Source organism: Marmota flaviventris, chromosome 1, assembly GCF_047511675.1.
Source record: "Marmota flaviventris isolate mMarFla1 chromosome 1, mMarFla1.hap1, whole genome shotgun sequence".
Classification (NCBI taxonomy): Eukaryota; Metazoa; Chordata; class Mammalia; order Rodentia; family Sciuridae; genus Marmota; species Marmota flaviventris.
The window spans coordinates 180,310,049-180,337,166 of record NC_092498.1 but is presented as its reverse complement, the minus strand read 5'-3'; the positions used below and the strand labels follow the sequence as shown (position 1 = coordinate 180,337,166).

Sequence of the window (27,118 nt, the reverse complement as noted above, 5' to 3'; positions counted from 1 at the left end):
TGCTGCATTCCCTCTTCCAAGTTTAACCCAGATGAGCCTCAAGCAGGGTAACAGATGGGAACAATTTGAAAAGCCAGAGGCTATGGCTGGCTTTTGGTTTCTTACTATGTAAGGAACCTTCCCACTGCAGGTTACCAGGCCACACTGGATCTCTGCTGGGAGAGGAAAGAAGGCATCATTTTAACGGAAGGTGGAAATTGGGAATACTACATTGAACTGGATATTTATTACCTGAACTTCTGAGCACTACAGAAATTAAAATATCCTCATTACCTAACACTGACCAAAAATGTCATAGCACTTGACCTAGATATCATCTAAGTAGAGGAAAGAACTGGTTCCACAGAAAGGATTTGAACAAGCATTGGGTTGGGGGTGCTTATTCAGTGAAACAGTTACAGTTATATAATGTTTAGGTGACAGATCTGATGTTTTCAAATTTCTTTTCAACCACAGAAGTCATTCTTCAAAGAAAAGCTGATGCAAAACTCAATGTGTAAAATAGATTATCTCAGATTTGCTCTTGTTGGGAGAGAATGGAGAGGAGAAGAAGGAAGTTGCAGGTATTTGCTAGACCCCTAAGGGTGCTGAAGGATAGTTTCAAAGCAGCTGAGATAATGACTACAACAGATAAGGCTTTGAATTTATAATTATATTGTTTTTTTTCTCATTTGAGAGATGAGAATTCAATAGTTTCAAAACTTTTTCTAAAGAAACTTGTTAATGAGCTACCTCCTTAAATCACTTCTTGAAAGCTGTTACTCTTCATCTTTCATATATGAAAATAATTGTTATGATATTGGGGCAATGCTCAAATACCTGGAGGCAGCACATGCCATCTCTCTAAGATTAATGGTTGCACATATTAACCCAAGTCTGTTGGCTGTTTGGGGGTGCTTGAGCATTCAAACAACCCCCTTTTTATTTTTGCCCTGTACAATTTTAAGTCTTCAGAGATCATTCTATACAACCAAGATAGGAGGGAATCAGATCAAAGCCAAAATATAAGGCTAGAATACTATTCAGCAATAGAATATAGCAATCTATCGACTGATAGAGACATACATCAACCTAGATGATCTTGAGGGAATGATGCTAGGTGAAAAATTCAACTTCTAAAATTGTGTGATCCCATTTATGTAGTGTTTTTGAAATCATAAAACTGTAGAGATGAAGAACAAGTTAGTGGTTGTCAAGGTTAAGAAGGGAGGTGACTAGGACTATAAGGGAACAGCATGAAGGAGTCTTATGATGAAATTGTTCTGTATCTTGGCTCTAGTGGTTATTCTACAAATCTACATGTATGATAATATTGCATAGAACTAGGCATACATGCACACAAATGATTACATGTAACACTAGTGAAATCAGAATATGGCTGGTGGATGAATTGTTTCAATGTCAACTTCCTGCTTATGAGTTTTACTGGAGTTAAACAAGATGCTACTATTGGGGGAAACTGGATGAACCGTACATGGGGATGTCTTGATTATTTCTTATAACTGTATGCTGTATGTGAATATACATATTCCACAAAATTAGAATAGAAAAATATTAGAATGTGGCTACAGTAACTAGATCACCATTTACTTTTGTATCCCTCATGCCTTGAATATTTTCATTAATAGAGGATATTGACTTATAAAAATAAGACATAGCAGCAATAATAAAGGAATACCTTATATTGAGGGGGAGAGTGGAATCACATTCCCTGGTCTCAGATTTAAAAGAGAAAATAAGAAAGAAAATTCAATAGATAATGTTACCTGTTGAAAGAGAAGTCTTCAATTTAGGAAATGACTCACAATAATCTGAAAAATCTTACAGATTTTGGGGTTCACAAAAAAATAAAAATAAAATATTTCAAATAGTTATGAAATGTCCTCAACATTAGCAGAAGCAACAATTCTTCAATTCTTATGAGATTTCTGTTATGCAAATATTTTTCAATTCCCCTCATTCAGTCAGTTCTTTCTGCTAACAATATGATACAATTTAAAAACACAGACCTGACAATTAGGACAATTGGTCCTAATTCTGCTTCCATCACTTATCTGCTCAGTAACTATAAACCAGTTAATATTCAATTTCCTCATTTGTAGAACAGACAGATAAAATTGTTTCCATGTCTATTCCATGTTGTGGTTAAAAAAAAAAAAAACAATAAGACACTTGTAATAGGACATAGGGAAATAGGGAATGATTATGCAAACATATCACAATATCTAGTGGGATGTAATCTCTCTGGTCACTTACAGCTGACATTGCAGCCCCACAACTGAGCTGCTTTAAGCAGAGCTTCAACTGTAGTATGCTAGGTTTTATGATCAGTGGTATTGTCACCTTGTGTCCAGTAGCTCACATGGGAAAACAATTGAGGGCCTACATTTATAACCCTTCTTTTAATCGTACTAGATACTCCTGTTGCTTTTCATTCAGTGTAGAGCTTCAGATTACACGCCATCACCATATTTGATTTGACTTGCAAATAAATTATTCATTTTCTTAGTGTTGTCTACAATGTACTGGTGTGTCTATTACTGGACAGCACTCCACCAAGGTAATTTAACCAAACTTGGTTCCACTTCATGAAAGCATTTAAAAAGACTGGCAACTTATTCTTTTTAAAAAATTTTCAACACATATTTGAAGTTCTAACCATGTACTAGGAACTGTGCTAAGGGGTAGGCATACACCAGGAGCAGGATTGAGGTGACTACCATCCTCTTCTAACTTACATTCTTGCAAAAACAGGCTAAATGCAAAGAAATATGAAGAACTCTATTTTTTTGCATGCGCAGTTTTCCATCATATTAAAGTATTAAGAACACTTTTTATAACATTTTTTTTGTATCTCACAAGTAGCACCATAAATGTTCTGTTCTATTATACTCATTTTAAATAGTAACTGCATGTGAGGAAACAAAACATCATTTTTGAAGTATAAAATTATCATTTTACAAAGAAAATAAACATGGCTAATATTTTTTCAAAATTTAAATTTTTTGAAATATGTCATTTCTTCCCCCACCAAAAGATAAGAACTGTATGGCAAATGTGATAGATTCGTTATCAGTTTCAGTTCTCCTTTGACATAGAACTTTAATAATAGGGTATTAGCAAGCATGAAACAAGATGTCTTGAATATCATGTGTCATTATTGGGCTGGCACTGTTCTACCTTTGCCATCCCTATAGGGGTCATGCTCAGGCCAAAATAAAAGGAGAGATAATCTGGAACAGGAATGCCCCAGCTAAGTTTCTCCAGCCACACCGACCTGGGAGGGATAGCCCTAGACAATCTGCATATGCATGAGTGAGCTCAGTCAGCATCCCAGGCAACCCAACCAAACCCAACCTGGCTCAGGTGAATCCCTAGTCAACCCACAAACATGTGAACGATAATAACCAGCAAATAACTAATATATCAAGGAAATATGTATTCTTTTTTAATATTTATTTTTAGTTGTAGGTAGATGCAATACCTTTATTTTATTTTTATGTGGTGCTGAGGATCAAACCCAGTGCCTCATGCATGCTAGCTGAGAGTTCTACCACTGAGTCACAACCCCAGCCCAAGTCTGTATGCTTGACAAAAAAGATCAGCAATAACTTTAATCCAGTTTTACTGTAAAAATTATTGAGTTATTAAATCTGATATCTTTACTGTTAATTTCATTAGTTCCTGAAGTCTCATATGCTCAATAATTTGGATCTACACAACTAATAATAGACCAAATAATGTTGCTTATCAAGAAGCTGAAAGGCATATAGATTGAATGCAGAGTATATGTCATTCCTAGTGGTGGTGTTAAATCTGCCCTTCTCTCTGCCAGCCCAGAAAGTATTTTTCCCAGCTTTATTGAAGTACAATTGACATAGAATAAACTGTACATATTTGTGGTATACCAATTGATAAGTTTAACAGGTGTATACACCCAAAGCATCACCACCACAATCAAAACAGCAGCCATATCCAACATCTTCAGAATTTCCTTCTGCCTACTAGCCAAGGAACTACCTTATCATCCAGCTAGGCCACCCCTCAGTATTTATTCTCAATAATTAAAGTCCATACCAAGAGTGGTGGCACACACCAGTAATCCAGCAACTCAGGAGTTGACACAGGACAATTGCAAGTTCAAGACCAGCCTCATCAACCTATCAAGGCCCTTAGCAATTTAGCAAGCCCTGTCTCAACGTTAAGTTAAAAAAAAAGAAAAAAACTAGGCTGGAGGGTGCTGGGGATGTAGCTCAGAAACAAAGTCACTTTAGGTTCAATACCCAGTGCCAAAAAAAAAACAGAAAGAAAGAAATAATTAAAGTCAGCATACGACTATAGTAATATATGCATATCTATGGTTATAGCAGCATAATTCACAATAGCCAAACTACAAAACCAACCTGGGTATTGATGATAGATGAATGGATAAAGAAATGGATAAAGAAAATGTGGTGTGTATATACAATGGAGTTTTATTCATCTATAAAAAGAATGAAATTATATCATTTACAGAAAAATAAATGGAATTTGAGATCTTTATATTATATAAAATAAGCCAAACTCAGAAGATCAAGGCTCATATGTTATCTCTCATATGTGGAAGCTAGAGAGTAAAAAGGAAAAAAAGATGAGTGGGAATGGGGTAGGTGAAGGTAAATCTCACAAAAATAAAAAAGAGATCAGCAGAACAGAGGAAAGGGACCTGAGGGTGGAAGGAGGGGAAGGGGGATCAGGGGAGTGATATTAACCAAATTATAGTGTTATAGTGTATGCATGTATGAATATATAACAAATACCACCATTGTGTATAATTATAATGCACCAATAAAAAAAGTGGGAACAAAGAGTTTCCTCATGTCCCTATGTAATTCCAGCCCCCTGGACCTTACCACACCACTAAAGCAACCACTCATGCATTTTAATATTATTCTAATATTACTTTAATATTGTTAACTCTGAATCAATTCTAATATTATCAAGCCTCTGGGCTTGTGGCATAGCTCTCAAGTCTCCAATACTAGTGGGTCATGACTCTTCAGTTAAAAAGAATCATTTTGGGTGCTTTATTCTAACAAGAGAGGTCAATTTCTGGGTACTCCACTAAGTCTGTTTATTAAACATTGCCAGTTTGCAACTTCCAGGGTTGAATTTCTCCAATGGTGTTTTTATTAAAAGCATAAAATAGTTTGTAAGTGTCTTTTAGTGAAGTTAAGCATGACTATCGAGATCTTAATCATAAATTTAGTGCCTTACAATTTAGATCCAATTTTTTGCCTTTTATTAAACACAGTTTGCTATTATCAAAAACGTGTATAAATTCCAGCTTCAGTAATTACAAAGTATGTGACTTTAACAATTTATTCTGTCTTTATAAGCTTCAATTTCCATAGATTAGGAATAAAAACATCTGGGGTTGGGGTTGTAGCTCAGCGGTAGAGTGCCTGCCTCACATGCATGAGGCACTGGGTTCGATCCTCAGCACCACATAAATAAATAAAATAAAGGTATTGTGTCCATCTACAACTAAAAAAAAAATATTTAAAAACACCATCTGATTGCAGTATAGAGATTAAATAAATCCCTTTATTTAGTGGAGTACTTCCCTTTTCCCATTCAAGTGTAGTTAACGGGTTCCTTGTTGCTTGCTAAATGTCAATTCTTTTCCATTTCCCTTTTTGTGTGATGTCTTTTACTGAAGTTCATCATTCTACCTCAGAAGATAATATAAAAACTAAATTATTTTAAAAGTCTCATTTAGGGGAACTGGGGCTTGTCAACCTGGGTGGGGCCAAAAGTTGTGTCTAGCTTAAAACTGAAAATCTTTTTATAAAGTGAGCATAAAACACGATGACTAGGGAGTCATTTCAGAGTGAAAGTAGGAATTAAAGAATAAAATGATATTACAAATATTTGTATTTTATTTTTGACTGATTTTATTATGATGATGAACTCATAAAATTTATTTTTCCAAAACTATTTTGAAACTTAGAATTACTTCTTTAAAATAATATATATTGTGTCTATATGCTATTGAAAAATAAAATCATTTTACTGGAAAGTTGAAATAATGATATCTCATTATATTTTCACATATTTAAGTCATGTGTATAGTCATATGTATCTCTTATACAAAGTTGCTGGTATTATTCAGAAGATAGTCTCTTTTTCTATGTAGTATTTTTTAAACATTGATGTCTACATTTTCTATTATTAATTTTAGGTTTTTTCATTAAATTGCCTATAATTTTCCTCAGTGGTACATTTTATGGTTAATAAATGTGAAATTGCTAATATCTTCAATTAACTCCTCACTGTAAGCCATAAAAATTTTAGTGAATAAAAACTCTCATGGTTGCTGAAATAATTGTAAACATAAAGCAAATTCTGCTAAACAAAACATACTCTCAATCCCCTTCTCTAATTTTGCTGTGTTGAAAATATTCTTAATTCTATTTATTGGTATGGGAAAATGTAACTATTTCAGTCTAAATACTTCATAGATCTCTCATTTTGCCCTATTGAGTGTAACTATTTTCAAAAATATTTTCACAATACAATAATTTATCACAAAAGGCATCTGTAGGATTTTTAAGTAGTATGCCAAAGTTAGATGCTGCAAAAATCAGTACTGAATATAAATTTATCTAATTAAAAACAGAAATTCCATAGAAATATTCTTTCAAGTTCAAACATTCCAAATTTTAAAAAAAATTTAAAATTAAGCCTAGTACACAAATTAAGCTCTCATTATTTAACACTTTTTTTAATTAGAGCTTTATAGTTAGACATAGCTGTTGGAGTCATCCCTATAAAATCATATACACATGGAATTCAATTTCAGTTCACAACCCCCTGCCTTTTCCCGCTCTCTTTTCCCTCATGTCCTCCCTCTCCTCCCCATTCTCCTTTATCTATTCTGCTAGACTTCTTTTCGCTCATCTATTTATTTATATTTGATTGGTTCTTTTTACTTATACATAAAGGTGAAATTCCCTGTGGAATATATGCACATAACATGATTTTTTAAAAGAATTCATTCTGCACTGCCTCCCTTTTCCTATTCCTCCACTTTGCCTCTTGACCTCCTTCTTCTATACTACTGATCTTCCCTATGTCTTTATGATATCCTATCCTTCCTTCCTCCACTCCTATATTCTACTCCAGCTTCCCACATTTGAGAGAAAACACTCAACTTATGAGTTTTTCAACGTATTTCCCTTAGCACGATGTTCTCCATTTCCACTCATTTATCAGCAAATGCTATAAATTCGTTTTTCTTTATGATTGAGTAGAACTCCATTGTTTATGGATACTGCAATTTCTTAATTCATCTAATGATGGGCACCTGGATTGATTCCATAACTTAGTGGTTGTGACTTGTGTTGCTATAAACATTGAGGTGGATTATCACTGTAGTATGCTGATTTTAATTATTTGGGGAAAATACCAACAGGTAGGAAACTGGGTCATATGATAGGTTTCATCCCTAGTCTTTTTGAGGACTCTCCATACTGCTTTCCAGAGTAGTTGTACTAGTCTGCAGTCATGCTAACAATTTACAAGTGTACCTTTCTCCCCTCACCAGTAATTATTATTGTTTGTATTCTTGATTATTGCCATGGTGACAGGGGTAAGATGACATTTTAGTGTGGTTTTAATTTGTATTTCCCTGACTGCTAGAGATGATGAACAGGGTTTTTTTTGTTGTTGTTTTTTTTTTCAAAATATTTGTTGGGCATTTGTGTTTCTTCTTTAGAGAAATATCTGTTTAGTTCTTTTGCCCACTTATTGATTGGGTTGTTTGTTTTGGTGTTTTTTGAGTTCTTTACGTATTCTGGATATTAATCCCCTATTGGAGGAGTAGCTAGCAACAATTTTCTCCCATTGTGTAAGCTCTCTCTTCATATTCGTAATCCTTTCCTTTGCTGTGCAAAACTTTTTAATTTGATGGCACTGCACTTATTGATTCTTGGTTTTATTTCTTGAGTTTCTGGGGTCATGTTAAGGAAGTCAGTGCCAGCACCTAAATGATGGAGTGTTAACCCGATGTTTTCTTTTAGCACTTGCAAAGTTTCTGGTCTAATTTCTAAATTTTGATCCATTTAAATTTGACTTTTGTGTGGGGTGAGAGATAGGGGTCTAGATTCATTTTTCTACAGATAGTTACCCACTTTTACCAGTACCAGTTTTTTAAAAGGTTGTTTTTTCTCCAAAATATATATTTTGGTAACTCTGTCAGATGGCTGTAATAATGTGGATTTTTGTCTCTGTGTTTTCCATTCTGTTTTATTGGTCTTCATGTCTACTTTTATGCCAATACCATGCCACTTTTTGTTACTAGGCTCTGTAGTATAATTTCAGATTGGGTATTGTGATGCCTCCTGCATCACTTTTCTTGCTCAGTATTGCTTTGGCTATTCTAGGTCTCTTATTCATTCAAATGAATTTAAGGATTATTTTTTCTAATTCTGTTAGAATGTCAGAAGTATTTTGATGGGGACTGCATTGAATATGTATATTGCCTTTTGTAGTATGGCCTATCCAAGAACATGGGGCTCCATCTTCTAAGGTTTCTTCAATTTCTTTCTTCAGTGTTCTATAATTTTTATTGTAGAGCTCTTTTGCCTCCTTGGTTAGGTTAATTCTCAAGTATCTTATTTTTTTAAGGTTGTTGTGAATGAGATGGTTTTCCATAATCCTTCATCAGCTGAATCACACTATTGGAATCACTATTGGAAAGCTATTGATTTATGGGTGTTGATCTTGTATCCTGCTGCTTTGATAAACTCATTTATAAGCTTTAGAAGCCTTCTGATGTAGTTTTTTGGATCTTCTAAATATACGATCATATTGTTGGCAAACAGAGAGTTTGACTTCTTCTTTTCCTATTTGTATCCCTTTGATTTCTTTCTCTTGCCTGATCATCCTAATGTTTCAAGGACTATATTGAATAGGAGTGGAAAGAGTGAATAGCCTTGTCTTGTTCCTAATTTTAGAGGAAATACTTTCAGTTTTTCTCCTGTCAGTATGATGTTGGCTTTGAGTTTGCCAGAAACAGCCTTTATGATGTTGAGGTAAGTTTCATTCCTACCTTCTCCAGCTAGGTATGTTTTTAACATGAATGGGTGCTAGATGGATTTTCAGTCTTTATATTTATTTTAGGCTGTGACTTTTTGGCCACCATCCTTGTGTTCCTGACCTAGCTGCCAGATAGGTGTAGTAGCTCTGAGCTTCCAATCTTCCAGTATTGAGTGGTACAGACTTTGGAGTGCTGATGAATTGTGTAATCCTCTAACAGGGATTGCAGAGTTCTAGGCTGGAGTTTCCAATTGTTGGGGTTTGGGCTTTTGTCGGTTTTGGAAGTTGTCGGTGGGTACTTGAGATTTGGTCCATACCCCTTATTGGTGTGGAGTTTCCTGTCTCTGCTGGGCTTCTGGGTCTCTGGGCTTCCAAAAAAAATCCACTTTTAAGGCACAGGGACTACACCCCCATATGTTTCCCCTTCACTATTAGGAATGGAAATCACTATACATCTGCCCTGGAGTTCAGATGCGCTTGGGTGGCCACCATTAGCATCTTCACCATAGCTCCTAGGAGGCAGGTAAGATGGGGTTTTCCTCTCTTGGGACCCAATGGCAGAATGGTCCAGGTAAAATGTTCTTTGTGCCTGTATTCAGTGTCTCTGGTTAGAGCAACCTCTGGGAATTTTTTTTTTTTTTTTTTTTTTTTTTTTTGGACTGTAGGTAACTTCCCTTATTTTTCTCCATTGGCAACTGGGAACTTCCTTTAGGAGTTCCCAGTTGCCCACCCTCTCGGACAACATTCAGCACCTAGGGACATTTTCCTCACCCGCTAGCAGGTTCCACGTTTGCACGGGGGTTTTGGCGCCTTTCAGCTATGGATTTACCACCCCCACAGAAGGCTTCACCCAGAGACCAGTTAGGATTTGTTTCCACTGAGATGCTTTCCACTCTGTGTCCTTTAAAACCAGCCTTCCTCTGTAAACCAGTGGCCTTGGTCAATTTTTCTTTATTTTTTGATTTCTTTATCCACCGACCCTGGGTCCCTTATCTGCACTCTCTGCTCTGCTCTACTGGCGGCAGGAGCTGGCTCAAATCTGAAGTATTACTTATTGTGATCAAGTTACCAACTTTCTGTAGCTCTATGAATTTTTTTTTTACACATCACTATTAAGTTTCCGAGGTTCCTTTGTTACTCACCTCTAGAGGTGCTGAGGGGCTGCTGTGTCCCTTCCTCTCTCCCTGCCTCCGCCTTCTTTCTCACTGGGTAACTTTCCTTCCCTTTATCTAGTGGCACCTGTCAATGTCTTTTGTCTGCAAGTTTCCTATAAAGTAATTGCTACACTAAATGTTTAAAAGTTGAATTTTGTAGTATTTTTGCTTATTAAATAATTTGATTAAATATTTTAAGTGACTTTAAACAAAATGAAAGGAAAACAGGCTCACTTAGAAAATATTTATATATTTGACACTTCAATGGTTTACAACATATTAATTCAGAGGCTAAAATATTTCAAAATTCTAAATGATGACTGTTGGGAGTCGCCCTGGCTCCAAAGACTAACTTCCCCATCACCCAGAGAAGAGAGGTCCAATGGTGAGCCCTGCTGGCTCACATGATCCTTACCCACCAATCAGACTACTAACTTCCCCATCCCCCACCCCCCAGAAGAGCCACCCAATGGTGAGCCCTGCTGACTCTCATGATCCTTACCCACCAATCAGAAAGCACCCCATGCCAACTGTCAAACCGTTGTTAAACTGTCATAACTGTCAAACCACCCCGGGATCTATAAATATGCAGAGCTGTTCCTCAATAAATAGGCATTTTCTCTGTCAACAAGCCTTGTTCGTTCTTTCAATGACAGTCGGTAAAAAGAAGAACTATGTACTGCCATGACAAACTTTTTTGTTTTTGCATTTAACATCATGAATCATACATATAGTGTAATAACTATTTCTTTACATATAAAAATATTTGGTAATTATGCTACTATAGTTCTTATAGTGATTGATAGAATATCACCATTTGAGGAGGAACAAAAAGGAATTATACATTCAACTTACCAATTACAAGAATATTTCCACTTTGTAGATTTGAAAAGTTTCATCATTTCTTTTTCTTTTCTTTTCCCCCAGTACTGGAGATTGAACCCAGGGAGGATCTACCACTGAGCTACATTCTCAGCCAATTTTATTTTTATTTTTTATTTTATTTTTGGTACTAGGAATTGAACTCAGGGGCATTCAACCACTGAGCTACATCCCCAGCCCTATTTTGTATTTTATTTAGAGACAGGGTCTCACTGAGTTGCTTAGCAACTCATGGTTGCTGAGGCTGGCTTTGAATGTGCCCTCCCGAAATCCTGGGATTACAGGCATACACCCACCATGGTGGGCCCCTTTTAATCTTTTTAAATTTTGAAAATGGGTCTCACTTATTGCCCAGGCTGGCCTTGAATTTGTGATCCTCTTGCCTCAGCCTCCTGAGTTACTGAGATTATAGATGTGCTCCACTGTACCTAGCTAATTTTTTTAAATTAATATCATTATCTTTACCATGATACTGTGTTCTACTAAAAAGTATATTTGTCTTGTCGCCACAAAATCAATAAAGTTATCTTTAATGATCTATTAAACTGAATTTACAATAACATTTACAATGACATATAAAACATATAAAATGAACATGGAAACACTTCACCTTAAACCTATGAATTAGATGCAAAAATCCAAGCATTATTAAAATAAACTAATTTCCCCTGGAAATTTTGATAGCATTAGTACTTTCTCAGTCCTTCTACTTATGAAACAAAATTTTGCTTCATTTTTCCTACATGACAGAAAAACTTGGAATCAAAACTAAACAAAATTTTTGACAATAAAGTAGAATTACTGATTCCTCAGGGGAATAAATTGTGAAATGATTTATCTAAATGAAAGAAGACAGACAAAAAGCTATACATTGTATGATTTCATTAATATCACATCAAAATACAGCAAATCTCTAGGGACAGAAAACAGAGTATTAGTTGCTAGGTACTAGAAGGGGGTACTGATATTGACCTTGGGGGTAAGGATATTATTCTATATCTTGATTGTGGTAGTGGTGATATAATTGTATATACTTTAGAAAATTCATTGAATGGTACACTTAAAAGGAGTAATATTTATTGCATATAAATTATATAATGATAAGCCTTACCCAAAAAATGAATCAAACTTATTTAGAAAAGTAGTTCTTTGATGTAAATGAAGTCACTCTTCACAGAACATGTCCAAGACATCTTCTGCAGAATGAATTATCTTCTCATATACTCTTCTTCAGGAACTTGTTTTTTAAGAGCATGATGATGCTTAGGCAGCAGATTTGTATATTCTGGAGGTTTTGAGGGGAACTGGAGTGGGAGTACCAGGGATTGAACCCAGAGGCACTTAACATCTGAGTCATACCCCCGACAATTTTATTTTTTATATGGTCTCACTAAGTTGCTTAGGGCCTCACTAAGTTTCTGAGGCTGGCTTTGAACTTGCAATCCTCCTGCCTCAGCCCCCAAACTGCTGGGATTACAAACCTATTCCACCACATCTAGTCTGTATATTCTGATTTTAATGTGGTAGGGATATTGCCTCAGGGTGGACACCCATGATGTATGTAAATGTAAACACTTTCTTCCAGTTATATATTCATCATTAATCTTTCTTAAGAAATGGAAATTCAATACTTCATTAACAAATTTTTCATTGTTGTAAAGTCATTAATGCCAGGAGTTTTTTGTAAAACTTTTTTTAAATGACAGAAATACAAATATATTCTACATACATTTCTTGTTAAGCTATAATACCCTATATTTCCTATTGCCTGCACTAACCTATGGCCTGGTGGCTTCATACAGTCTCTGGTATTATTGGTTGGTAGACAATATACATGCTGTTCTAGGAAAGTAGGTATAGACATTTTGTATCTGAAAAGAGGATAAAAAATGCATGCTATTACTGCTCATCTTTCAGATTTAAGCACACATTAAAGAAGTATATTCACCACACAAGCATCTGAGACACCAATAAATAAGCCCCTATCCAAAGCTATAACAACTAACTGGAGATCCACCAACCCATCTGTGTTCTATTTTAATGCAACAATTAACAATACTTTATTAAAATATGAAAAATCTGGCACAAATTCCAAACTAGATGGGATTACATGGTAATCAGAACGAATATGAAGATATGATTCCCTCACCAAAATCCAATGATTCACATATACAATAAGAGAAAAAAAGCAAATATTACATATTAAATATGCTTTATACCTATGTTAAAATTCTAAACATGGGTGGAAGAAATCCAGCAACTTGAACATGTGCATTTTGCTGAAAGAATGCAAAGATAGTTCAATATTATGAAATATATTGAATCTGTTGAACTTATTATATTAATTGGTTCAGAAAGAAGCAAATAATTGCTTTGATAGATGATGAAAAGGCAACTAAAATGCTTAATAAAAAATACATTACATGGACTGGGGTTGTGACTCAGAGATAGAGTGCTCACCTAATGAATGAGAGGCCCTGGGTTCTATCCTCAGCACTACATATAAAAAAATAAAATAAATGTATTATGTCCACCTACAACCAAAAAAAATTTTAACTACATTATAAAGTCTCTTATAAGGCAGAAATACATAATAAAATATCTCTCAACTAAAAGCCAGAAAATGCTAATTAGAAGAGCAGTGAATTTCTTCACATTAAAATTAAGAAGAGGAAGGATTTTCTTTATGACTACCATTTCAAAAATCTTTTTTAATTGGTGCATTATAATATACATAATAGTGGGATTCATTGTGGTATATTCATATATGCACACAGCACTTCGGTCAATTTCATTCCTCAGGACCTCTCTATTCCCTTCCCTCCTCCCTCCCTCATCCCCTTCTGCTATTCTACTGATGCCCACCATTGTTTAACATCTGTCTTAAAACAGCAAAGCAATTAGACAAAAGGAAAATAAATAGGAATAAAGGTTAAGAGTTGTACAAATTGGAAACATGAATATAAATTTTTCATTATTTGAGACAAGTATTTTTTTTTCTAAAAACCCCAAGAATCAAACTGTGAATTTGTTACCAAAAACACAGCAGAAAGTCAGTAAGCTTGGTTAAAAAAAAATAATAACATATAGGAGTCAATAGCCTTCCAAGAACCTAATGTGATTAAAGTAGAAAAAGAAATGAAAAAAACAATTAGAAAGATAAAGTTTCCAGGAATAAAATAAACAATGTATAAGAATACTGAGAATGTTCCAAAAAGAAATAAACAAAAGAAATACCTAGCAATTTATTATATATGAATAGTGATTGTCATAAAAATATCATTTTTCCTGTAGGGTATTTTATTAAAAATTACCATCACTATTTTTCAACTAGATAATCTGATTCTAAAGTTATTATAGGCTTTTAAATAAATATAATTAGCCAATTAAAATTCTGCAAAAAGATAATGAAATGAGAATTTTAAGACTGATCATTTAAAGACATGTCCTAAAATTGAAATTATGGTACTGACATATAAAGGAAAAGATGGATAAGTATAATAGGATAGATAAATTTCAAAAATATAATTACAGAAAATATGATACATAGATATTTTAAATTATCATAGAAAAAATGAATTGTTAGAAAAAGTTGGATAAGAATCTATAAAGACTATAGTTTGATACATCAAACTCAATAGATCAGATTATAAAACTTATTAATGGAGGGGAAAAGGAGAATACACAAATATACAAAATGAAATTATAATAGAACACACAAGGTATATTTGAAAAATAGTTTCAGAATAATAAATGCATCTCTAAGTATGACACAAATTCTAGAAATTATAACAAGAAAATTGATGCATTCATCTACATAAATGTCAAAGGCCCAACCAAAATTGGGGGGGGGAAAATCAGCAATTCACATTACCAAGAAAGTGGTAGGGTTTTTTGTTGTAGTTGTTTGTTTATTTACAATGTGAAGATCTCAAAAACATCAAATATGGAAATGGCAACAATGCAATTAATAAAAGACAATGTGAACACATAATGCTAAAAAAAAGAAAAATCTCTAAATATATTAAATAATGTTCAGCCTCACTTACAGGAAGACTGAAATGCTATGCAAATATTTACCATTAATATATTTCAAATAATATTAGGGAAGATAATAATATATTAATAATGATATCAATCAACTACAGATAGAAAAGAGCCACAGGTGTTAAATTCAGTATCCTAAAATCAGAAACCACAGACTTGTTAAGAGAGAATGACAGGGTCATTTTCAGATGATTGAGATGTAGCCCAACACAGGTTATTCCAGAATTAATACAACACCAAAGCTCTTTCTCAGAGACCCTTCTTTTCCATCATTCATGGAATCACAGCAGAAACATTTACTTAGACGTTAAGGTTAAAAGTTTGCCCATTTTTGTCTCGTACATTATTCTCACCATTGAATGAATAGCCAGAAACAACATATTTAAGGACAGTCTACTTCTTATCAAACTGGGAATTTGATATTTTGATAACATCTAAATTTCTTATGTGGATCCTTCCTTCTAGGAAATCAAACAGAACATGGTAAGGCTGATAAATGCTCTGGTCTTAACTCTCTTTAGTTCAATAACTAGAATAAAAAACTCATTTGAAGTGACAAATACAATAAGGATATCTGTCTAAAAGCCTTAATAGAACAAAAGAAAACCTGAAAAAAAAGAGCTCTGGATTAGATTTGAGAGTTAGAGAGCTAAGTACACTTATTTCTTCCTGTAAACTCATTGTAGGGAAAAGATAAGTGAATTCTGTTAAGAGACGTTAACTGTACCTGACACTGGACAATATACTTTTCCCTGTGAAAGCAAACTGAAAATAGCTAGAAGAATTTCCCCTATAAGACCCTGACAAGGTAAAAATAAAAAATGATGTCACTATAATAGCTATGAGAATTAGAATTTCTCCACAGAGAGATTGGCTTCACACACACACACACACACACACAAAAAAAAAAAAAAAAAAAAAAAATCACAAGGAAGTACTAAAGTCAGCAAATTCTAAGCATCAAAATCTCAGAATATGGATTTCTTTATTTAAAAAAATGGACAGTAGATTTTCTTTGATGAGAAAAACTGCTTTGCAGAGTGAATGCATTTAGTATTCCAGATTTGAGTCTTAAATACTATTTTAAAACACTCCTTCAATGACAAGTACTTAAAGCATAATATATGAGCAGGAGGAAAAAACAGCATATTAACTAGAAGTAGCTAAAAACATTAAGGAACAATCCCTTTTGAAATAGTTAGAAACTAGAAATGATACCACAGATTACCCCCGAATGTTTATATTTAGTATACTAACATATTTTAGAGGCTGTGTTATATAGTAAGAAAATCACAGGTTATAGTACAAAAATCACAGGCTAGTGTGATGTAGTAAAATTCTGAGCTAGAGTTTTGTCAACTTTAACTTAAAAAGAAGGTGCTTTCTACATACATTTGGAGCTGGGTAGAAACAGATAAAGCATCAGCCAATACAGACTACCCAAGTAGACATATCCAAGATAGTAGTCACTATGATTATTAGAGTTGAATAAAACAAATCAGTTTTGGAACCATATGAAAATGAGAGGTGGAAGCTAGTCTACAATTATTCTTCAAAATAAAATCTAACAGCATACTTTTTAATAATAGAAAGACTAGTGGCCACTGGAGGGAAATAAAGGTGTTTAGTCAATATCCCTGGCCTTCAAGGAACTTGAAAATCCTATGTTTAAGCAAATATTTATTGCATGAAGACTTTGTTCCAAATACACCCTTGAGAGATCAGAATACAAAATGAACTAAAAATGGGGGGGGGAGCATGGAAGGAAGGGAGGAACTTGAGATAGGGCGAAGGGAAGGGGCATGGGCATGGGAAAGATAGTGGAATGAGGTGGGCATCATTACCCTAGGTACATGTATGTTTGCATGCATGGTGTGACTCAACTTTATGTACAACCAGAGACATGAAAAATTGTGCTCTACTTGTGTACTATGAATTAAAATGCATTCTGCTGTCATATATAACAAATTAGAATAAATAAATTGATTAAAATTTAAAAAGGAAAAAAACACACACACACAAAAGGAGTTTCAAAGAGCTCCTCATTGGAAGAAGGAAGACTATAACGGTAGCACATGTAAGAGCTAATGCTTGGGATGAACAAGTTCGTATGAAAACACAGAGGAAATGTCACCCAACTTTACTTGGAGCCTCATAGAAGGGAACTTTCTAGAACAAAAGGCATCTGAAGAACAAAAGCCATCTTTCTCTCAAGGTAACATGGAGTCCCAGAGGCATGAATTCGCGGGGGATTTAGAATGAATATGTCCGCCACCTTGGAATCTTCTTGGGGTCAGATGACAGTAAGAACTGTGGGCTTTATCCAACAGGCAGCAGGGAGTCAATGCATAACTTTAAGCAGGAAAGTTACATGACTCACTTTTCATATTGCTTCTAACAAGAAATCACTCTCCAGACAATGGAAACTGATGGTGTGGGAGTGTCAGAAAGGACCAATGGCTCTCGAGGTCTAGTTAGAGTTGGCTTGCATTTGTGCAGATAAGAAAGAAAGGATCCAAATTAAAGTAGAAGCAATGAAGATCCAAATTAGGGCATTTCTGCCTCAAAATACCAAGGATTTGATAACCAATAGGAAGTGTGGGCAGTCAAAGACGGTTTCATATTTCTAGCTTGAAGAATTGGGTGGGTGCTGATGCCACGGGCCAGAAAGAAAAAAAAAAAGACAAATAGGTTTGATACACTAGAAGAGATTATTTGTTCATCTGGATACATGTGAATTTTGAAGGGTTAAGAGTGATAGATAGCTGTGTTAATAACTATGAAAGAAAGCAAAATACATCTTCCAGAGAATTTATAAACCAAGAACTATATTTGACTGTTTAAATTACTGAGAAAGCTCTTCATTTGCTTCAGTTGCTAAATTTGGACTATGCCGTAGGTAAAGTTGAAGAATCATCTATTTTGTTTGTAGGCTTCGCTAAACCAAAAATGGATTAAAACTTAGTATTTAGATGATATCAGCAAACACACATTGCCAGGGTGAACTTTATTTTCTTTGCAGCAGTTGTAATTCCATGCCTTTTGCTGGTGGCATTTCTCCTATCAACTTGTAGGACAGCCTCAATTCTAGGACAGCCTCAATTCTTTTTCTTCACCACAGAACCCAATTCTATGGTAAAATGCAAGGGGTGAAAAGCCCTGGAGAAGAAGGGCAGTCAGCTATGTGATGAGAAATCAATATTTTCCTAAGAGAAAATTAACTCCCCAGCAAAAAATAGACATTCCTAAGAAAATGAACACAACAATTCCACTGCATTGTATGGGACTCATGTCCATGTATAAGTATAATTAGAGGAGTTGGTAAGCATAAACAACCTAACTCTCAAGGTCAACATTTCTTCTGTATTATGTTTAAAAGTATAGAACATGGGAATGTTGAGAGTTTTGACAGTTTTTAAACCAGGCCTAAGTGGCATAATACTTACCATGACAAGGTTGTCTGATGGCTTAATATGACAAATCACTCTGGATTTAAAGACCATCTACAAAAGACCCAGAATTGCCAAAGCTATCCTAAGCAAGAACAATACTGGAGGGATTACAATACCAATTTCAAATTATACTATAGAGCCACAGTAATGAAAACAGCGTGGGACTGGCCTAAAAAACAGACATGAAGATCAATGGAATAGAATAGACGATGCAGAGACAAATCCACACATCTGATTGTTGAAAAAGTGCCTAAAACATACATTGGAAAAAAGACAGCCTCTTTAACAAATGGTGCTGGGAAAACTGGACATCCATAGATAGAAGAATGAAATTAGATCCCTGTCTCTCATTTTGCACAAAAGTCAATTCAAAATGGATGGAAAACTTAGTTATAAAACCAGAAACTATGCAACAACTCACTGAATAGGACTCTAATGGCTCAGGAAGAAAAACCAAGAATGATAAACTTAGTGATATCAAATTAAAAAGCTTCTGCATGGCAAAGAAAACAATTAACAACATGAAGAAACATGGGGAGAAAAATCATGGGAGAAAACGTTTTCCAGCTACTATTCCCACAGAGAATTAAAATCCAGAATATATAAAGAACTCAAAAAAGCTCAACAACCTAACAAACAAGTCGCCTATTTAAAAAATAGGTGGATAGGCTAAACAAACACTTCTCGAAAGAGGAAGTACAAATAGTGGCCAACATTTACATGAGAAAATATTCAACCCCTTTAAACCTCAGGAAAATGCAAATCAAAATTATCTTGAGATTCTGTCTCACTCCAGCCATAATGGCAATCATCAAGAATACAAATAACAGCCAGGTATGGTGGTGCAAGCCTGTAATCCCAGCAGTTCAGGAGGCTTAGTCAGGAGGATCTGGAGTTCAAAGCCAGCCTCAGCAACAGCATGGCACTAAGCAACTCAGTGAGACCCTGTCTCTACATAAAATACAAACTAGGTCTGGGGATGTGGTTCAGTGGTTGAGTGCCCCTGAGTTTGATCCCCGGTACCAAAACACACACACACACACACACACACACACACACACACACACCCCAATAACAATAAATACTGTGAGAACATGGGACATGGGGAGAAGGAAGCCCCATACACTGTTGCTGTGAATGTAAATTAGCACAGCCACTGTGGAAATCAGTATGGATGTTCCTCATAACACTAAAAATGGAGCTACCATATGATCCAGGTATTCTACTCCTCAGTATTTATCCAAAAGAGTTCAAGTCAGCATACTTTATAGATACATGCAAACACATGTTTATCACAGCACAAGCCAAGTCATGGAATCAGCCTAGGGGTTTCTCAACAGATGATACAATGGAGTTTTATTCAGCCATAAAAAAGAGAAAAATTATGCCATTTGCAGGAAAGTGGATAGAAAAAGAGAGCATCATGTTAAGCAAAATAAGCCAGACTCAGAAAGACAGGGACTGTGTGTTTTCTCTCATCTGTAGAAGCTACAGGGCAAAAAAGAAGAAAGTGCTCTCATGAAAGTAGAAGGGTAACCACTGGGGTTAAGAAAGGGGATAAGTGGAAGGGAGGTGGGAAGGACAAGGGGGAGGTAATAGGGCATAAAATTGATTAAATTGTTAGGTAAATGTATGAATATGCCATAATAATACCCACCACTCTGAATAATTAACATGCACCATTTTTTTTTTCAAAAAGACCTCTTACATCTACCCTGACAAGTTTCCATTGTCCTTTTGCCTTTACCTTGTTCCCTTCATACACTCTAAAATATGTATTTTCCTTGAAGGTCCTTTTAAGCCTCAATGCCAAGTGCTGCAGAAACTGGAACAGGAAATTGTTGTTCTTGATCCTATAATATATAAAACAACTCAAAATTCATTTTCTATATGAAGATCTCCCAGATCATTCCCCCACAGAAATTATTCCTCCCTTACTGCAATGTACACAGCCCTCTGTTGGACCTCCTGAATTGCTCTTACTGGAAATCTAAATTATATTTCATTGTCCCCTTTGAGAAAAAGTTAAGCCTGACATATCCCCAAATCCTAATATACTGGCTTTGTATATGGTCAGTGTTCATTAAATAGAGTTGAGGGAATGATAGAATGAAGAAGAATACTTTTCTCCAAAGAAAATGTCCCCCCTCCCAGAAATATGTTGAGTTCCAGATATATCAGACACATGTAACTCTGGGCCGGCCCTCAACATACTTATGCAAAGGGCTTGTGTTCTTTGATGGTTTAATTGGCAAGAGGAGGTCTTATGCCTTTGGTCTGAAGGTAATGCCAAATTCTAATGCCTAGAATTTTGGGCATGATTTCTATTCTTAACATATTAGATATCCATTTTATCTATATGATGATGTCAAAACAAAATTATCTGGTGTTATTTTTTAAAGACTAAACAATTTTTTAGTATTTGCATATCATCAAAGGAACACACTAATTAAGGCATAAATCCAGTTCTTATAAATCAAATACTTTGTTCATTGCAGTAAAGTTATGACAGCCCCTATGATAAGTCCTTTGTAGGGTAAGAATTCATCTACAAAGTCAAGAGAGTAATAGTAAAATAATAGTATACCTACTTGGAGCAAAGTTTAAATTTAAAAAAACAAACATAATTTAGTTTAACACAGCCAACCTTAAAGCAGGAGTGCATAGTGGGAAGTTTCTTAAATCTGAAACATTGTCAAAAGCATGCGAAACAGGAAAAAGTAGTTTCAGATGCATCCACATGGTTGGCTCAGAAACAATCCTGATTAATACAATTAAGGAGGCAGACACAGTCACCTTGAAGTGCAGGGACCTGCCTTGGGTGCATTTCTTCACAGGTACCACCATCCTTGGACTCCTCATCCAGTGGAATCCAAAGTATCTGTACATAGACCAACAGACCTCCCCAACCTTCCTTAACTGAAAACAGGCTGAGATTAATATTCCCAAAATATTCCTGTATCTACCATATTTCATCTAGATCAGAGAAAGAAGAATGAATGACAGCACAGCAGACTGAAAATATCCTAGGCTAGGTTTACACATATGCCATCACCAGATGTGAAGGAAAACCCTGCAGTAAGTGGGGCCTTATGTTCCCAAAGATTTCAGACGTAAACTCAGCAGAGCATTCTGCATACTGATTATAGAATGTGCTCAAAAATCTGCTTCATAGAAGAACAAGTGTGAGAGCATTAGGCTTTCCATGATAGTACAACAATGCTAGGAGACAGCAACGGTGGCAGAAAGAAGTCTATGACAGCTCCCTAGATTTCCACCTCCTTGTGTGTACACCCTGTGCAATCTCTTCCCTCACTGAGTGTGCAGAGAACATGTAGATATGATGGATATAACAGAGGTTAAAGATGTAATTAAGATTTGTAATGAATTGACTTTGAGTTCATCAAAAGGGAGATTAACTTGAGTAGGGATGACTTAGGTGAACTTCTAAAAGAGAGACACCCCCTCTCTTACACACTTCCCACTGGTCTCAAAGAAGTAAGCTGTTCTGTTCTATGAGTGTAGGGGGGATGCCATATAGCAAAAATCTGGGGGAAGGCTCTAATGGCTGAGAAATTCCCTGGCAGACAGCTGGCAAGAAAACAGGGACATTAATCAAAAACCTGCAACTCCGCCAATAACCACACAGGGTTGGAAGAAGACCTTGGGCCTCAGATGAGACCACAGTCCCATCTGACAATTTTTATACAGTCTCATGGAAGTCTATAGATAATACCCATCTGATCCAGGCTTGGCTATGTGACCTACAGAGAAGGTGAGATAATAAACCATGAAGTTTATGAAATTTATTATACAGAAATAAAATACTAATATTGGAACGTAATTCCTAAACATAAAAAAAATAGGAATAATATAGCCTGTAAACAACAAAAAGTCTTCACAAACTTTCACTGGTGGGTGATACCAATGCAGTGCTAGGTAGTTCCCTGAATATACTCATGCAATAGCCTTTTACACACAGACCCATAGAGCTCATTATTTTCACTGGCCAAACATCTTGGATGACATACTTCAAACCACAACTAGCTAAGACATAGAAAGAACTCTACTGTCCCACCTTATTCTTTGTTCCTCTTCCCGCATTGGGTACATAATCCGTCCTAATATTAAGAGATTTATCTACCTTAATAAAAGTACAAAGATGAAAAGAAAAATTATCATGGCTTCTGTAAATGTGCATTTTAACTTTAACAAATTTCCTCAGACCCTTTTGAAAAAGTTATGCAAGAGTACATAATATATATGCAAAGAGTTTCTAAACTACTATCACTTTGAATATTTTAACTGGCATTTCCTTGATGTAGTACATTGGGTTACAAACTTTCTTTAAAACTTAAATCTTGTCTTAGTAACCCCAAAGGAGAAGAAGGCTAAATTCTGATATGGCCAGGAAATGTAGGCTAATGCACCATTATGCTTGAAAATGGAAACTTTCTTCTGAAAGTTTAATATCCTCCAAAAAAGAAAAATGTGGGTTTTTTTCTCAAAAAAGTATCCTAGGACAAATGTTTGTACAAAAGAACTATTTTTTTCAAATATGTACTTATGTGTTTTATTATTATACTTTCCCTTCATATAGATTAATACTTACAAAAGTGTACTCTTTAAAAAAATTTTTTTATGTGTCAAACATGTTTTTTAAAAAGCTATGTAGGAGTGACCTGTGTGTGTGTGTGTGTGTGTGTTTTAGAGTGTTTCAAGTGAGAAGTGTTGTTTCACGTAATATATTGGAGAAATTCATTGGGTTTACTTTCTCCCCCCTACAAGGGGAAATATTCAACATTTAAAAGATTCTTAGTTTTTCTGTGACATTATACTTCAATTAAACACAAACTAGAAGAACATATTTTAGTGGCAATGTTACATATAAAATATTTATGTTTTCCAATAATATTAACAAATTGTATTATATATCAGGGAAAAATAGTTTTATGTAATGTTTCACAATTGTCTTTCAATCCTAAAAGCTTACTTCATAAATATTAAAAGGAAAGAATATCCTATTATGTAAATCCACAAAGTGTCACTAGGTGATAAGATATATTAACTTCTTTTATGTTGCTCTCTGATACTATCTCAACTGATAAATTAGAAAGATTATATTACAGGCTTTAATATAATCATATGTTTATTTTTCCTGGGAGGATTTTTAGATGATGTCTTAAATTGTTTTATTATTTTCCATTTGATAGTAAATCAATAAAGCTAATAATAATACTACACTCTGGATAGGTTAGCCAGGAATATTGTTTGTTCTCTTAAATTTTTCATTAAAAGTGTACAAAATAATATTTTAAAAAGAAGTAAGCATGACTATAAAATGTACCTCATAAATAAAGCAGGAAGTAGACCAAGTCAACACAATCTATGTTGAGCATGGAGAGAGTTTAAAATTTGCAAATAGTTTTATCTCACAAAAACAAAAGAACTGCTACTTAAAAATCAAGAGAAAAAGAATAATCATAGTAAAAGAGCTTCAGAGATAGTAACCATACATAATAAAATCATGTCAATAAGAAAAGATGTCATAATTAGATAAACTAAATATCTAGCTGCAGAAATGATATGCCCATGATTCTAGATATAGCAAAATGTGTGGCTAAAAATTTGCTTAAGTTCTTTTCTCTAAGTTTCAGATTATTCAAGTCATCCTGCAATTAAAAAAATACAAATGAGAAAATACTATTATTTTGAGTAGGCTTCTTGGAAGGAGAGATATTCATTAAATGTTGTAAACAAAATCTTGCCAAAATCAACCTTTATTTTTCTCATTACTTTGAAATCTACTTCACTGATTGTTGGATTTCATACAAACTGTGTCCCTCTAGGAATTCTCCAGATTCTATGGAGCACAAACCAAGCCTGGTCTTGGTCTTCCCATAGGGTTTTAGTTTTTTGTTGTTGTTGTTATGTTAAAGATTGATATGTGATGATGGTCTTGTTAAATAAGGATTTGAAATGCCTGAATTCCTATATATTAACATTAATGCATAGCTGAAATAGAAAAAAGAGTGATTCACACATACATCCCTCTCTCCCTACATGCCTCCTGTTATCATGTTATAGTGAGAGTCAGAAAGAGGACAAGATATCCACACACTGATGATCTAAAGCCTCTTTCATTAGCAATTGATATCTAAATGTATCTCAGCAGTAATTCCCAGGGCTCTGCTGGGATGATTCAATACACATTGTACTCCATTCAACTTTAAGTGACAATGAGATAAGCAATTATCTTTTTCTAATTACCTCATTTTCTTGAGATGCATTCAGGATCAATGTTCAGAGCCTCTTATTTTTACAAGTTCAATTTTAAGAACCAATATCCACATAAAATTGATATTTTCTCAGGTTTTAAATAGTAATACTTGTAACTGGGCATGGTTAAGGACAGCAGTGATAATATTGGTGGTGCTTGGGTGATGATGGTAGTGGTAGTGGCAAGGTATGTGAACTTTTTTACAATTCTTTTTATTATTATTAACTGAAGAAGCAATACATCTAACAGTTTTGCTAACTTCACTCTTACTGTCTGACACAAGTAGAATATAAAAAGAAATGCAATGCATAAATAAACATAAAGATAAAAACACTGGAGGAATTAACCAAATATCCACACCAACCATGATTAGACTGAATGTCAAAAATAAAAACTGAACAAAATCAAAGTGTTTCATTTTTCTCTCATATAAATTTGTCCAACAATTCCAAAAGCACAGAAATCCAAGACTTGCTTCACAACCCAAAGGAGAACGTATCTAGACTACTGGAGTGGAAATGGAATTAGATGCATTCTCTCATATCAGCTCTAAGAAATGCACAGTCCTAGTAAAAACAATGGAACTTGAACCACTAAAAAAAAGCTATTAGAATAAGTGAGTTTAAATGAGTCTTGTATAACAGACCAAAAAAAAAGTGTGTGTGTGGTGGGGGGAGAGAAGCATACAGAAGCTGTACAAGCTAGGAGAAAGGTAGATATAATCGTAGAAGCAACTCAGGGCATTTTTAGGAGTGGTAGTACAGACTCCTGTTTGGGGGCTAAAGCCTACTGGGAAGATTCCCCAGGCTCAAGCTCACAGTTTCAGAAGCCTGGGAACGAGAGAGGGGACCTGACCGTGGTCCTGAAAGAGAACCACTTGCAGATTCCGAACAGTTTCCAAACATCCACCCAGCATCAGGTCTATTTTTTTTTTCTTTTTTTTTCCCACTCCAATCTAAACAAGACAAATATCCAGTAATATTTATCCTCAATAAAATGTTGAAACTTTCTCTTATAATCAGATCAGGCTTTATAATATCCAGCTACTCCTTCCTGATTAGTCTCACTCAGTTAAGCCAATTTCAGGATCAAGAGGTATGCTACTCTAGCTAAAAATCAGGAATGAAGATTCTGACAAACTCACAACACTTAGAAGTCTACCGAAAGCTCACACTTGGCAATCTTGATTCTAGTCTGCACTTCTTAAAACTCAGATGGGAAATCATGTCAAGCTCATAAACCTCTCGGAATGAAGCTCCAGGAAAGAACACTCCAGACTCTCCAACCTCAGGAGCCGTGAAACTCTAGAAAGATAAATTGCACAATATCCCAATTTTCACCTCGTAGAATTATAACCAATTCCCTAACATTGCATCAAAAATGCAGGTCCCACAGGGAATACGGGCGTCGGTGTTTCTTTAGGCTGTTTTACAGCCTTACAAACCCAGGAAGTCAAGAGAACCCACTACACCAATCCAAACTGTTAATACTATACTGAATCACCGGAGAGGGAAAAAAAAAAAAAAAAAAAATCTGCTCACAAAAGACACCTTGCCAAGAACAGAAGGAAATTCATTGTTCTGGTGCAAAAAGAAAGGTGGTAGCGAAAGTATGTAGAAGGAAAAAAAAAAAAATCATTCTCCGGAAAATATCATACAACTCATTGAAGAGTAAGACTTACGTGTTCCGTCAAAACGGGTGGCGATGGTGTCGAGGAAGGTGTTCTGGGGCGCCAGTAATCCTTTCATAACCGGCATTTTTCCAGCGTGGTGTGAAATTCTCCATCAAAGTTTGTCCAGAAGGATGGTAGGGATGGAAAGTGCCAAGAAGGGAGAAGGGGGACGTGATGACGGCAAGGGAGGGGGGCCTGGCTTGGTGATGGGGCCGATCAAGGGAAGAAGGAGGATGGAAGGAGAGAGAGAGCGAGTTCCAGCCGCTGCTGCCCTCGCAAGAGCAGCCCCGCGAGCGCTCTCCGAGCCCGCCCCGCACCTTCAGGCTCAGCCTGGCGCAGGCTCCCTCTCCCGCCCCCTCCACCTCCGCCAGCTGCCGAAACCCCCCCACCGTCCCTCCGCGGGCTACTGTGCCCGCCAGGCGCCGCCGCGCGGTGCCTGTCCCCCACCTCGCCTTCCCGGAAAAAGCACGCGACGGTCCAGGGCGCCGCGCCCTGACCTAAGGTTGTAGGGTCGTGGAGGACTGCGCCTGATCTGGGGGAAGCTGTGTCG

The 27,118-nt window shown here is 35.5% G+C and overlaps 1 protein-coding gene across 1 annotated transcript in view; it reads right to left on the bottom strand.

The window, feature by feature from the left end:
- The window catches only part of Kcnh8 (potassium voltage-gated channel subfamily H member 8), a 346,203-nt gene extending 319,550 nt beyond the window's left edge, over positions 1–26,653 (bottom strand). The window contains exon 1 of the mRNA XM_027923181.2: positions 26,578–26,653. Coding sequence (XP_027778982.1) covers positions 26,578–26,653 — 76 coding nt within the window. The remainder of the gene's footprint in view (positions 1–26,577) is intronic.
- Between the last annotated feature and the right edge of the window lie 465 nt (positions 26,654–27,118).